Source organism: Podarcis erhardii (genome assembly GCF_964252035.2).
Source record: "Podarcis erhardii genome assembly, chromosome: 15".
NCBI lineage: Eukaryota > Metazoa > Chordata > Lepidosauria > Squamata > Lacertidae > Podarcis > Podarcis erhardii.
The window spans coordinates 2,376,363-2,389,579 of record NC_138505.1 but is presented as its reverse complement, the minus strand read 5'-3'; the positions used below and the strand labels follow the sequence as shown (position 1 = coordinate 2,389,579).

The 13,217-nt window shown below is 48.3% G+C and overlaps 1 protein-coding gene across 1 annotated transcript; it reads right to left on the bottom strand.

Annotated features, from left to right (window-relative positions):
- Window positions 1-1,427: 1,427 nt before the first annotated feature.
- On the bottom strand, window positions 1,428-6,220 carry LOC309330274 (uncharacterized protein). The gene is made up of 2 exons (XM_081841660.1): window positions 5,782-6,220; window positions 1,428-4,906 (listed from the first exon to the last, which is right to left on the bottom strand). Exons 1-2 carry the CDS (start codon window positions 5,917-5,919, stop codon window positions 2,129-2,131), a joined length of 2,916 nt encoding a protein of 971 aa, XP_081697786.1. The 5' UTR covers window positions 5,920-6,220; the 3' UTR covers window positions 1,428-2,128.
- Window positions 6,221-13,217: the final 6,997 nt, after the last annotated feature.

The window sequence follows — 13,217 nt, the reverse complement described above, 5'->3', positions numbered from 1 at the left end:
TGTCTTATCTTTTATGAGGGAATAAGGGGAAAATATCAGAACAGTTATTATAGAGCCTTTAGTGAGCCTGAGTAAATGCATCCGCTGTGAGTTTAAAAGGGGGAATGTTACTCTGCTAAATTGTAAACTTGTTCACACAAGTTGGAAAGGCTATAATCAAACAATGTATCCTCTCCTGCATCCCTGAACATTCCCACAGGTTGGAGCAGCAATACTTCTGAATCCCAATTGCTGGAAACTGCAGGAGGGGAGACGGTGGTCTTGTGCTCAGGTCCTGGTAGTGGGTTTCCCATAAGAATTGGCTTGGTCAATGGGAGAACAGGATGCTGGACTAGATGAGCCATTGACCTGATGTGATGGCCTGGGAATCTGATTCAGAGGCTGAACCGGAGGAATCCCAGCCTGCACAGGAGTCCCCACCTCCAGGGCCGATTGAACTGGGGCAGGGCCTTGACTCTGAAGCGCCTGCACCTGTGCCGGATCCTCAGGAGCAGGCACCAGGTGATCCCACTCTGGCTCCAGAGGTGGTTGAGGATTCAGTGCCTGCAGGTGAGTCTCCCCCTGGGCCCAGTAACCCTTCAGCCTCTCCTGAACTGCAGGGGCTCAGGGCAGAGAGGCGAAGGGAACTGGTTTCTCCCAGGAGGAGTGCTCGCCTTAAGGCCAGGAGAGGCGGGTCTCCTGGGGGCCGGGACCGCCCCCGGCCTCAGAGAAGATAAAGGCCAGTCAGCCCAGTCCCAGGTTGTGGGAGCAATGTCGATGAAGAGCTGTTTTGGCCAGCATCCAGTCCTGTTCCTCCAGTGTTCCTGTCCCCGCCTGGCTTCCTGCTTCGGACCTCGCCCCGCTCCTTCAGAACTGTTTCCAGGCTATTGACCCAGGACCGGACTTTGACTACGCCAACGGTAACCTTCCCCCGGACCAGCACACCTGACTCAGCAGGGCTCTTCTTATGCAATTCCCACTGTAGTTCAACAGGACTTACTCTGAGATAAGTTTGCCTAGGATTTCGGTATTAAAAGCATGTGCGATAAACCTTTATCAGCCTCAGGGCTGCATTACCTTGTGTTAAAACCTTCTGGGGGCACATGCCAGAAGCAAAAGCAAGTGGAGCAATGGATGTGACTTTATACAATAGGCCACTGCGTGGTCACACACGCATATCTGTTCATATACACCAAGAAGATAATCAAGAGGCATTGTGATCTTTCAAGGTCACATTCTAGTCAATCGAAAGCATTCACGGAGGTCACAGAGCAGGGCTGACAAGGAACATGGCCCAGAGACAGCCTCAGTGGCCTCGCCTCCAGCCTCCAGGGTCTCATGGAGTACAGCTGAGATGTCATGATAGCCAGTCCTAGCCCAACATGTCCGCATGTTTGTTTTGAAGCAGGGGGGAAACCATCTCAGTTGCAAAGACAAAGGACGCGACATTAAATTCTGGTTGCGATTTCTTTTATTGACTATCAAAGAAGCAAGAAAGCATTCCTTTAGACTAATCTATGCAGACAAGAAGCCAAAGTGTACCATGTTGTATCCTGACAGCCCTGAACCCTCGAATCCAGGCAGCTTCCTCCCAGTCCTGCCATTGTATGAGTGGGACATCAGCTTTAATAGACTGATTTGGGGCCAATTCTTGCATTAACCTAACACAGGGATGGAAAATTCATGCCCAATAATCCCAAACATTCTAGCTGGGTCTTACAGCATCTAGAGGGCCACAGGTCCCTCATCCTATCCCTTGAGCTCATCTGAGGACTAGACAGGAAGTGGGTGAGAATGAATATTTTGCTACTTGGCCGGGGTGAGGGCGAACATGTCTCTTTCAAAGGAGCAGCAATGGCACATCAACTAAAAAGCAAAGCAGCTCAATGATTCTCATTCCCAGATGCCCACAATTAAGCCTGATACCATCCCTGCCCAACTAGCGACCCATCAAGCTAAATACAGCCAACCAGCCACTTCTCCTTGGCAGTTGCTTGCACACACACCTGACAGAGTTAGTGGGAAACAAACCAAAGCCAGATGTTTTCCAGCTCCTGTGAGCCACCCACCCTCTTCTCTCTGGGTCACAATCCTTTATACGTCAGCCTTTTTTTTTATCTAGAAGGGTTTTGGTTTCGTTGGGGAGATTTTAGTGCTTTGGGGACCATGGAGAAGGGAACTGCAATGCTCTGCGCTGTTGCTGAGGCCAAGGTCGGAAGGGCTGCCTGGCCAAAGAATCTCTCGGCCCCTGGGAAGCTGGACTCTGGGTCGGCTCACAGCTCGCTTCTCTCTCCGATGTCTGAGGTTTCGTCTCCTCTTGAGGGGAAATGGCCTGCTCTGGTGTCAGAGGCTGGCATTCATGAGGGCGATATTGTATCTGCCCAGAGTTTTGAGGTTTCCCCTCCTCAGGATGAGGCTGATGCCTTGCTGATGAAGACTGACCTTTCCAACGGCCAGTTGTGGCCCTCTCTGAAGCCTCTGTCTCCTGACTGCTTGATTCTTGCTCTTGTTCACAAGGATTTGTTTCCTCCTGAGGGGAAATTCCCCGCTCTGATTCTGAAGACTGACGTTCATGGTGATCTTTGCTCTGCCTTGGTTTTTGAGGCTTCTGTTCCTCTGGGCAGGTCTGGCTTTGTTCTGATGTTGAAGACTGGCATGCGTGACCACCAGATGAAGCCTTCCTTGGAGTCTCCACAGATTCACAGCTTGCTTCTCTCTTTGACACCTGAGGTTTCATCTCCTCTTTAGGAGAAAGAGCTTGTTCTTGAGTCAGAGGCCGAGATTCTTGACACTGATGCCTTGGTCTTTGAGGTTTTTGTTCCTCTGAACGGGATTGGCATCGTTCTGATGGTGAAGGCTGACATGTCCGACCACCAGATGTGGCCTTCTCTGGAGTCTCCACTGACTCACAGCTTGCTTCTCTCTTTGACACCTGAGGTTTTGTCTCCTCCTTAGGAGAAAGAGCTTGTTCTTGCACCAGAGGCTGAGATTCTTGACAGCGATGTTGGCTCTGCCCTGGTTTTCTTGGCTTCTGCTCTTCTACATGGGGTTGACATTGTTCTGATGGCCGACCTCTAGGTGTGGCCTTCTCTGGAGCTTCTGGTAGCTCACAGCTGGCTTCTCTCTCCTGTGTCTGAGACATCTCTTGAGCAGAGGGGACCTGCTTTGGTGTCCAAGGCTGGCATGCATGACTGCGATGTTGACTCTGCCCTGGCTTTTGAGGCTTACTTTCCTCTGGACAGGGCTGACAACTTAAAGATGGACATTCACAACGGGCAGTTGTGGCCTTCTCTGAACCCTCTGCTTCCTCTCTCTCCTGTTTCTGAGATGTTGTCCTCTCCTGAGGGAAAGGGCCCTCCTCTGGTGTCAGAGGTGAACATTCATGACTAAGATATTGACTCTGCCCTGGCTTTTGAGGCTTACTCTCCTCCGGACAACGTTCATGTTGTCTTCTTGTCAAACGTTGACCTTCATGACAGCCAGTTGTGGTCTGCTCGGTACTCTCTGTTGGCTCACCGCAGGCTTCCTTCTCTGATGTCTGAGGCTTTGTGTCCTCTTGAGGAGATACAACTTGTTCTGGTGTCAGAGTCTGACATTCATGGCGGCGGTAATGGCTCTTTCCAGAGTGCTGAGGCTCCTGAGCATCTTGATGTGGTTGATGTCGTACTGTGGTCAAAGGCTGATGTTCATGACAGCCAGTTGTGGCCTCCTCTGGGGATTGAGACTCTTGCTCTTCTTGGCCAGTCAAGGCCTGCTCATGACCTTGAGACTGACATTCCTGCTGGTGAGTTGATTGCTTTCCACGTGTCAGAATCCCACCATCTGGCTTGCAACTCTGAGCCTGTTCCGGTTCTTGAACTTCCTTTGTTGGCTGTTGGCAAGAATCATCCTTTGCTTCCTGATAATCTTCTACAAGTCTACGAACGGCACCTTTCCCCCGTGTCTGAGGCTTACATTCCTGTTGCTGCATTGAGCGCTCTCCTCTCTGAGGTTCCTGCTCTTGACAACGGGTTGAATGTTGCTCAGATGTTGACGTTCTTTCTTTCCCACAGCCCAATGAAGGCTGTTCCTCCTGACGATCTCGGCAGGACTGGGAAGTTGATTTCTGTTCTGGTGCTTGAGGTTCCTCAACCCCCCTTTGGGCTGGTCTTTGAACCGCTTTCTGTGATTCTTGCCACTTGGGCTTCGCTACATCCTGTTCCCTCTTCAGTGGCTCTTGGGTCTGTCTCGGAGCTTCCTTTCGGTGGGAAGTAGGTTGCTGAGCTGCCTGCTCTTGCTCATGTGGCTCCCTGTGGCCCTGTTCCTCCATCTGACATGGCTGGGATGGTTTTTGGACTGTGCTCTGTTGAGTTCCTTGAGTCTGGCATTCATCTGGTGTGTCAGATTCCTGGCAGCTTTGTCTGCTTATCTCCTCAGCTACGATTTGGGGTTTCCGCTGCGAGGGCTTGGAGCAATGCTGCACTTCTCTCCGAAAACCTTGGCAAGAGGGCTCCTTCTCTCCTCTTTGGCCTTCCTCTCTCTCCCTCTGAGTTGGACACGCCCCTGATGGCTTCTGTGAAAACCGGGAACCCCGTTCTTGTTTTAGGGGTTCTTTACTCCGTCTATCAGAGAGTGTCTCTGATTTTGGGGACTCCTGTTTCTCTTCTTGAGATGAGCACTGAGACTCAGGTTCAGAAACCTTCTCTGGTTCTTGGGCAGGTTGTTGAGTTGAGCCTTTGCTCAGCGCTGATGTCTCCTGTCTCCTTGCGCTGCTCCCTCCCCTCCTGGACTGCCCTTCTGCTGTCACTCCACACTCGTGTTCCTTCTTATGGCAGGCCTTTGCCACTTTGAACACCAGGACGGTGAACTCCTCAAAGTCCACCTTGCCATCACAGTGTTTGTCAAGCAGCTGCAGCATGGTCTCAATTGTCTCGGGGTCCTGCGGGTTCTGAAAGGAAATGCACCAAGCTTGTTACTGACTTAGGAAGGCAGTATAACTCTGTCATACTGAGCTGCTCCATTGGACCATCAATCTCCCTATTGCCCAGACAATGCACATTCCTAGCCCAACCTGGAGAGGTCCAGGGATTGAACCTGAGTGCATGCAAAGCGGAAGGTGCAAGGAGGTCTCCTCCACACAGTTATGTCCCACCCTCTCAAAAACCAATTAAGAATCCCAGTCCTCAAAGTTCTGACTAAAAGGCTGGTTTAAATAGGAACATACTGAGTCAGGCCATTGTTTCATTTAGCCCAGTATTGTCTGTGTTGACTGGCAGCAGATCTCCAGAGAGACAAGGCTATCTCCCAACCCTACCTAGATGTGCCAGGGATTTGAACCAGGGTCTGTCTGCATGTGGAGCCGATGCTTTGTTGCTGAGCCACGACCCTCTACTTAAATAGGAACAGAGGAAGCTGCCTTATACAGAGGCCATTGGGTTCATCTAACTCAGCATTGTCTACATTGACTGACAGCAGCATTGTCCACAACACTGACCGACACTGGGGTACTTCCCAGCCCTACCTAGAGATGCCATTGGGGGACTAAGCCTGTGACCTTTTGCTTGCAAAGCAGAGGCTCTGCAACTGAGCCATGACCCTTCTCCAAAGCTTCATTAACCTTGGCCAGCATTGTTCCCTATCTCCTGGTCTTCAAGGCCTCCTTCACTCCCTGGTCCTCCTTAACTTGAAGCCCATTCACTTGACTTCCCCAATAGCTTAAATCCACCCATAGGATGCAAGTCTTCCATACTTGGTCTCTCTTCCTCTGCCCCGCGATCCTCCCATCCCATCCCATTGTCCAAGAAGACCAACGTAGACACTCACCACGATCACCTCGGCAAACTCCTTCTGGATGAGGCTCTTTAGCTCGCCCTTGCTGAGCGTCGCACATTCCCCATCGTCCTTTGCGTACTTGTTGAAAGCACCGATGATGCTGTGGATGTTCCCGAGGAGCTGAGACATCTCTTGGCAAGTTCAAGGGGGATCCTAAAATGAAAGAGCAAGGTGTTCACAACTGCACTGCTCAAAAGCTTGCACTTGCTGCCCATATGGTACCAGGCCAGGTTCAGGTTTCTTGTATTCATTTGCAAGGCCCATAACAAATTGGTTCCAGGGTGCTTTAAGGATATCCTGATCACTGAAGTCTTCAGGGAAGTCAAAGTTAGGGCTTAGCCACACTTTCCTCCAGGCTTTCTATGCAGGTCTCTGAGGGGAATAGGGGTGATCTCCTGACAACTTTCAGCACCCTTAACAAACTACAGTTCCCATAATTCTTTTAGGGACAACATGGCGGTTCAAAGCAGCACCATAGTGCTTTAAATGTGCGGTATGAACGTGGTCTTAAAGCTGACTTTAATTGAGCAATAAATAGTCGAAATAAATGAATAAATAATAATCTTCAAATAGCCAAAAGGCTGTCACAAGGGAGATGGAGCAAGCTGGTTTTATGCTGTTCCAGAAGGGAGGACACCTGAATCAATGGATTCAAATTACGAGAAAGGACGTTCTGACTAAACATTAGGAAGAACCTTCCATGGGTAAGAGCTGTTTGAAGGTTGAACCGACTCCCTTGGAAGGTGGCGGACCGACCTCAACAGAGGCTGGATGGTCATCGATGAGGGATTCTTGAGTCGTGATTCCTGCATTGCAAAGATGAACCCTAGAGATCTTTTCCATCTCTATATTCTATGATTCTAGAACAGTACAGAGAAGCACACTTAGCCTCAAATACAGCAAGACATGGTGTGGTGCTCAGCACTGGCTGACTGATTCCTAATGGGTCAAACAATCAATGAATCAATTCAATTTTTGGAGAGGGGGTGCTCCTACTGGCTCCTCATTCCTTGCAACCATTCCAATCCCTTGCATTTGCTGAACTCACCTGTCCTTCACACAAGCAGAGGCACGTTAGATTCCAGGTCTCTGTTGGTGAGCAGGTTGGCAGCCGGAGATCATTATATAGGAGCCGCTTAATCACCGCCTTGCAGCGGGAGGCTCCCTCTCTCTGAGCAGGCCTCTGATTCAGACCCTGGCAAAGTCCACAGGCACCTCCTTCACTCAGCAAGTCCCCGGCAGAGCTGACACTCACCTGTATTGGCTTTGCTGTACAGCTTCCGATGCTGGCCGACCCACCTGCCTTTGCACCCGCCCAGGAGTGACAGATCTTAATTTTTTAAATTTTACACGCAAGTTCTATTTCTGACCTTTTGTAGCCTTTAGCGTGACACGGTCCTCTCGAATCCCATTTGGCAAAAAACCTGTTGCACAAGGGCGAGGCACGTCAAGCAGAGGTCCCTCATTGTTGCTGGCCCTGCAATTATGACTTTAACGGCAGTGAAAGAAAATCCACGGGGGTGAGTGGATTTCCGGCGTGGTCCTGTTATCGCCCCTCGTGTTTGTTTGGAGCTGCCTTCCATTGTGGTCTCCTCTGTAGTACACATTTAAAGCACTACGTAAGTGGGGTAGGAAACCAAAATGCTTGTTTACAATGCTATTGTACTACCAACCTTACTATATGCTTGTGAAACATGGACCACTTATAAACGCCATCTCCAACTCCTCGAAAGATTCCATCAATGGTGCCTCCAAAAATTGTTACACATCACTTGGGAAGACAGGCAAACTAATGCCAGTGTCCTGGAAGAAGCAAAGATCACCAGTGCTGAAGCAATGATTCTTCAACATCAACTTTGTTGGACTGGTCATATTGTGCGGATGCCTGATGATTGTCTTCCAAAGCAACTACTCTATTCCGAACTTAAAAATGGAAAGCGTAATGCTGGTGGTCAACAAAAGAGACTCTCTCAACGCAAATCTTAAAAAAGTAGTATAAACACCAACAACTGGGAAACACTGGTCTGCAAGCGCTCCAGTTGGAGAACAGCCTTTACCAAAGGTGTCATGGGATTTGAAGACACTCGAACTCAGGACACAAGGGAGAAACGTGCTAAGAGGAAGGCACGCTTGGCAAATCCACACCGTGATCAACTCCTGCCCGGGAACCAATGTCCCCACTGTGGAAGGACGTGTGGATCCAGAATTGGCCTCCACAGTCACTTATGGACTCACTGTTAAAACTGTGTTTATGGAAGTCAATCTTACTTGGCTATGAGGAATTGCCAAGGAAGAAGAAGAAGAAGACACATTTAAAGCACTACATAAGTGGGGTAGGAGAGCTGAAACTAATGGCAATATAGTTCACATCTGGAAACCAATGTGCCTCCTTTGGTTTCAGATAGTACATGGGTAGTACATACGTTTATTGAATATTTGGGGGGAATATATGTGAAAACATGGGCAGCATTAAGATAAATTTAACAGTGTAAATAAGTTTTGATGGATTTGCTGGCATGTCCAACGGGTCGATCGCGATCTAGTGGTCGATTGCAGGGGTGCCCCAGGTTGATGGTGGGGATCTCCCCCCAAGAAGCTCAACAACTCTGGGCAAAGACAATGGGTAGATCACTGCCAGTTTTATTATACTGGCAGTAGATCTCAGTGTCTATGGAGCTGGACGTGCCTGTAATAAGGGAATACTGAATGGTTTAGTTCAGGCTTCCCCAAACTCGGCCCTCCAGATGTTTTGGGACTACAACTCCCATCATCCCTAACTAACAAAGAGAGGGAGAACAACTTTTCCCTATTCACTTTCTCCAGGCATAATTTAATTTAAAGGATCCTGGAAACTTCAGTTTCTTGAGGACACTGAGAGTTGCTGGGGAAGACTCCGACTGACTGCAGGCTCAGGAGCAGTGGAGTCGGTGGCAGGGTGGAAGCACATGCGATCGCAGAAGAGACGGGGCGGCGTTGGAATGAAATAAGGCCCCAACTTTATCAATTACAGATGGCATCTGCCAGGGACGAGGCAGGGCGAAGCGTCTTCACTTTGCCATGTCCCTTTCACAAAGGCAAGGTGGCTGCAGTGGTTGGTTGGTTAGGTGGGTAGAGGGCTGAGTCGGCTTGGCCCAGTTGGGTGGGCATCACATATGTGATGTCATGCATACGCGAGGGACCCCCCCCCTCACGTTGGGCACAACTCAGCGCTTCTGCAAGAGGGAAGGATGCTGTTATACGTACACCAGTGGCCAAAATTGTTGGAACCTTTTGGGGAAAGTGTATTTCTGAGGTTGGTGGCAGTCTACTGTCCCTCAGACCTTGTGGGGGGCCGGACTATATTTTGAAAAAAATAATGAACGAATTCCTATGCCCCACAAATAACTCAGAAATGCATTTTAAATAAAAGGACACATTCTACTCATGTAAAAACACACTGATTCCCAGGCCGTCCATGGGCTGGATTGAGAAGGCTATTGGGCCGGATCTGGCCCCCGGGCCTTAGTTTGCCTACCCATGCTTTCAAATCAAATCAAATCAAATCAAATTTTATTAAACGGTCACAGACCAGATTAACTCGTACAGCTAGTCAGCGAAACATAACACTGGAAAAAACAAAGGACATGCTTTAAACACTCATGCTAATTGGCTACATTCAAATGAAGGAAAGCTATCAATCTAAGCAAGCTGTGCTTCCCTTTTTCTGGTTATTTGGCTATAACTTTTGATAGGATAAAGATAACTGAACAAACATTGTTGTATTACATTCTTCATTAAATTATCTTTCCATTGATGTATAATGTTATGGTATTACTCCAAAAGAAAGTGGTGTTATGAGCCGTCAAACTTTAGAAGTACATTTTCCCCAAAAGGTTTCCGCAATTTTGGCCACTAGCGTAGGTCCTGCTTACGGGCTCCATAGAAGATGCTGGACTAAATGGACCATTGGCTTGATCCAGCCGGCTATTCTTACCTTCTTAAGAGTAATTTCATCTCCAGTTTTGCTTTAAAGCAGTGTCACCCAGTGGCCGATTCAGAATATGACAGGGGAGGATAGTTGGCTCAGAACCATTGAATTCAAAGGAAGAGAAATGGACTGGTGAATTTGAAGGATATTGAGAGATGTGATTAGAAGAATGATGTGAGATTGTAAAAAAAAAAAAAAAAAAAAAATCACTTTTAACACTTTTTCTTGCATTCTTTCCCACATTTGCTAATGCATAGCTCTCGGAATAAAAAACACCCAGACGTCTTTGTAAAATTATATAGGTGTTTTTTTGTTTTTGTTTTTGTTTTTGTTTTTTAAATTAGTTCCATTAGGGATGGGGAACTTGCAGATATCTTTAGACTCCAACTCAGCCTTCTTGATGGTCCAGCTCTGTGGGAATATGGTCATTTGTCCATAAGAGCATGGGCAAAAGTTCATTATTGCAAGGTGATTTCATAGCAGAAAGCATTGCTTGGAGCATGATCAACGCGTGGAGAGCTCATGCTGCCCGATGATTGGCCCACGTAAGCATAGCCTGATCAAATACGTGGTCTGGTGTGATGGCATGAGACCCATGTATTGTATTGTCTTTTATCTGCTGACTGAGGCAAAGCTCTCTCCTTGAATTTGTATCTTTTCTTGGGCACACAATAAAGGTTGGGGCTGCAGCAGCTTCGAGAGAGAGCTGCGGCCAGATTTCTGCAACCCATCTTGGTGTGAGACTGATTATTTACGGATGGCGAGCAGGTTCTCGTCACAGCTCTCACTTCCATACATCACTACTGGGAAAACCATAGCTTGAACTATACGGACCTTTGTTGGCAAGGAGAAATGTCGGAGTGTATGTAAACCTTCTGGCTGTGCTCTCTTTCCCCTGCCAGAAGCAGGATATCCCAGAATTATCCTGGAAATCAAAAATGCGGAGTGTTGCTGTTGCTCCCAGGTCCTGCTTTGGGGCTCCCCCCCCCCACTGCGAGAAGAGGATGGTGCACTAGATAAGCCATTGTCCTGACTCAGCAGGTTCCTATCCGGTTATCTTCTCAACAACAACCCTGTGAGGAAAGTTAGTGAGATCTACATAGCTGAACGGGGGGATTTGAACCCTAGTTTGCCAGGTCCTAGGGACGCAGGTGGTGCTGTGGGTTAAACCACAGAGCCTAGGACTTGCCGATCAGAAGGTCGGCGGTTCGAATCCCCGCGACGGGGTGAGCTCCCATTGCTCGGTCCCTGCTCCTGCCAGCCTAGCAGTTCGAAAGCATGTCAGAGTGCAAGTAGATAAATAGGTACCACTCCGGCGGGAAGGTAAACGGCGTTTCCGTGCGCTGCTCTGGTTTGTCAGAAGCGGCTTAGTCATGCTGGCCACATGACCTGGAAGCTGTACGCCGGCTCCCTCGGCCAATAAAGCGGGATGAGCACCGCAACCCCAGAGTCGGTCACGACTGGACCTAATGGTCAGGGGTCCCTTTACCTTTACTTGCCAGGTCCTAGCCCACTCCAATTAGGATGCAATTGGATGTTGCCCAGGGAGAGAGATCACAACGGTGACATCTTGAATACAAATGCAATTAAATCACCGCTCTAATAACAGTGGCCATCAACAAATCTTGTGGCGGTGAATTCTGCATGTTCCTAAAGTGGGAGAGGCCATTAAGTCACAGCTCTTTAGTCACCTTTGTCTAGGCATCATGGCGTCTTTAGGCATTTCAAAGTTTTCTTTAAACGTTCCGCAGAGATGTGAAGTCTCCTACACTTGGCCTAGTCACTGAAGGTGCTCCAAAAACAGAACATCCCGGTTACGTTTAGATGCCAGCTTGGTCATTCGCTGCAAACAACAACTGACAACCTGGACAATAATGTTTTCCCTGCTCCCCAACCGACAAATCTGTGGCAGCATGGCAAATCTTTAAAACATCCAGGAGCTCATCATGATGGCCTCATTGCCCTGCCCCAAGAAAAGCCACAAAATGCTGTTTAAAAATTGGTGCTTGAGTTTGCTTTTTTCCTCTTCCCTCCCTGTGCCTTTCCCCTTGTGTGCTGTGGTTGTGTGTGTGTTTTTTTTAAGATTGTAAGCACGCAGGCAGGGGCTGACTTGTTTTCACTGATTGCCCGCAAATCACTCATGGAGCCCTTTTGACTGAAAAGCAAGATACCAATGTTCTCAGTCAATAAATAAAACATGGGGAGCTGTTTTGATCCATATCGATACCCTTCCCTGAAAGGAGATGTGCACAGTAAACGGCTTGGGGAACCACCAACTTTTGGGTGCAGACGTGGCCCTCTAGAAAATCTCCAGGTTCTTTGTGTGCTCAAGTAGCTCTGTTTAATCCCTGGCATCTCCAGGCAGGGCTGAGAAAGGTTCCTTCTTGGAAACCCTGGAGAGCTGCTGCCAGCCAGTGTCTACAATACTGGGTTAGATGGACAAATAGTCTGATTCAGTAGAAAGCAGCTTCCCACGTTACGTTGTTGAATTGTTGTTGAATTGTGACGATACCTGCTTGCTTCCCTGGATAGAAGGAGGCAGAGGGGTCTCTCTGTGTGTAAAACCCTAAGGCCTGTATCTTAGACCCATTAAAATGAATCCACATTGCTAACCTAGGTGACATTTTCATCCCCCAAAAAGTTTTTGATTTGAGTTCCTACTGAAATGAGGCTGCATTTTAATGTTGTATTTTAATCTTGTTTTTAAGTTGTATTTCAATCAATTGTTTTATACCTGGTGTTAGCTGCCCTGAGCCCAGTCTTGGCTGGAGAGGGCGGGGTATAAAAATATTACTATTATTATTATTATTATTATTATTAACCTGGGTCCACTGATTTCAGTGGGTCTATACTACCCTATGAATTTGGGTCGCTGGGATTTTGCAGACTGTACAGAGGCAAGAATCGCACTTGTGGCCCCACCCAACATTTTCATTCGGCCCCACCCATCACTGACCCATGCCCCTTGGGAAGCGGAATAGGTTTCCCCAAGCCTGACACGGCATGACATCAAATGTATTAGAGTCAGCTGACAGTCACAGAGGGTCCAATTGTGCTATTCATGTCAGCGGTACAGTGGTACCTCTGCTTGCGAACAGGATCCGTTCCAGAGGCCTGTTCACAACCTGAAAGGAACGCAACCCTTGTCTGCGTGTGCGCGGGTCATGATTTGCCGCTTCTGCGCATGATGTCATTTTGCGCATCTGTGCATGCGCCAGCAGTGAAACCCGGAAGTAACCCTTTCTGGTACTTCTGGGTCGCCGCGGGACGCATCCTGAATATGCTCAACCTAAAGCAAACGTAACATGAGGTATGACTGTATCTCATTCCGAACTTAAAAATGGAAAGCGTAATGCTGGTGGTCAACAAAAGAGGTTTAAAGACTCTCTCAATGCAAATCTTAAGAAAAGTAGTATAAACACCGACAACTGGGAAACACTGGCCTGTGAGCGCTCCAGTT

Bases quoted from the DNA above. Each gene is read 5' to 3' on its own strand.
- LOC309330274 (XM_081841660.1), bottom strand. From the start codon at position 5,919: ATGTCTCAGCTCCTCGGGAACATCCACAGCATCATCGGTGCTTTCAAC. The intron at 4,907-5,781 runs GTGAGTGTCTAC...ATTTCCTTTCAG, and splicing joins AGTTTGCCGAGGTGATCGTG to AACCCGCAGGACCCCGAGAC.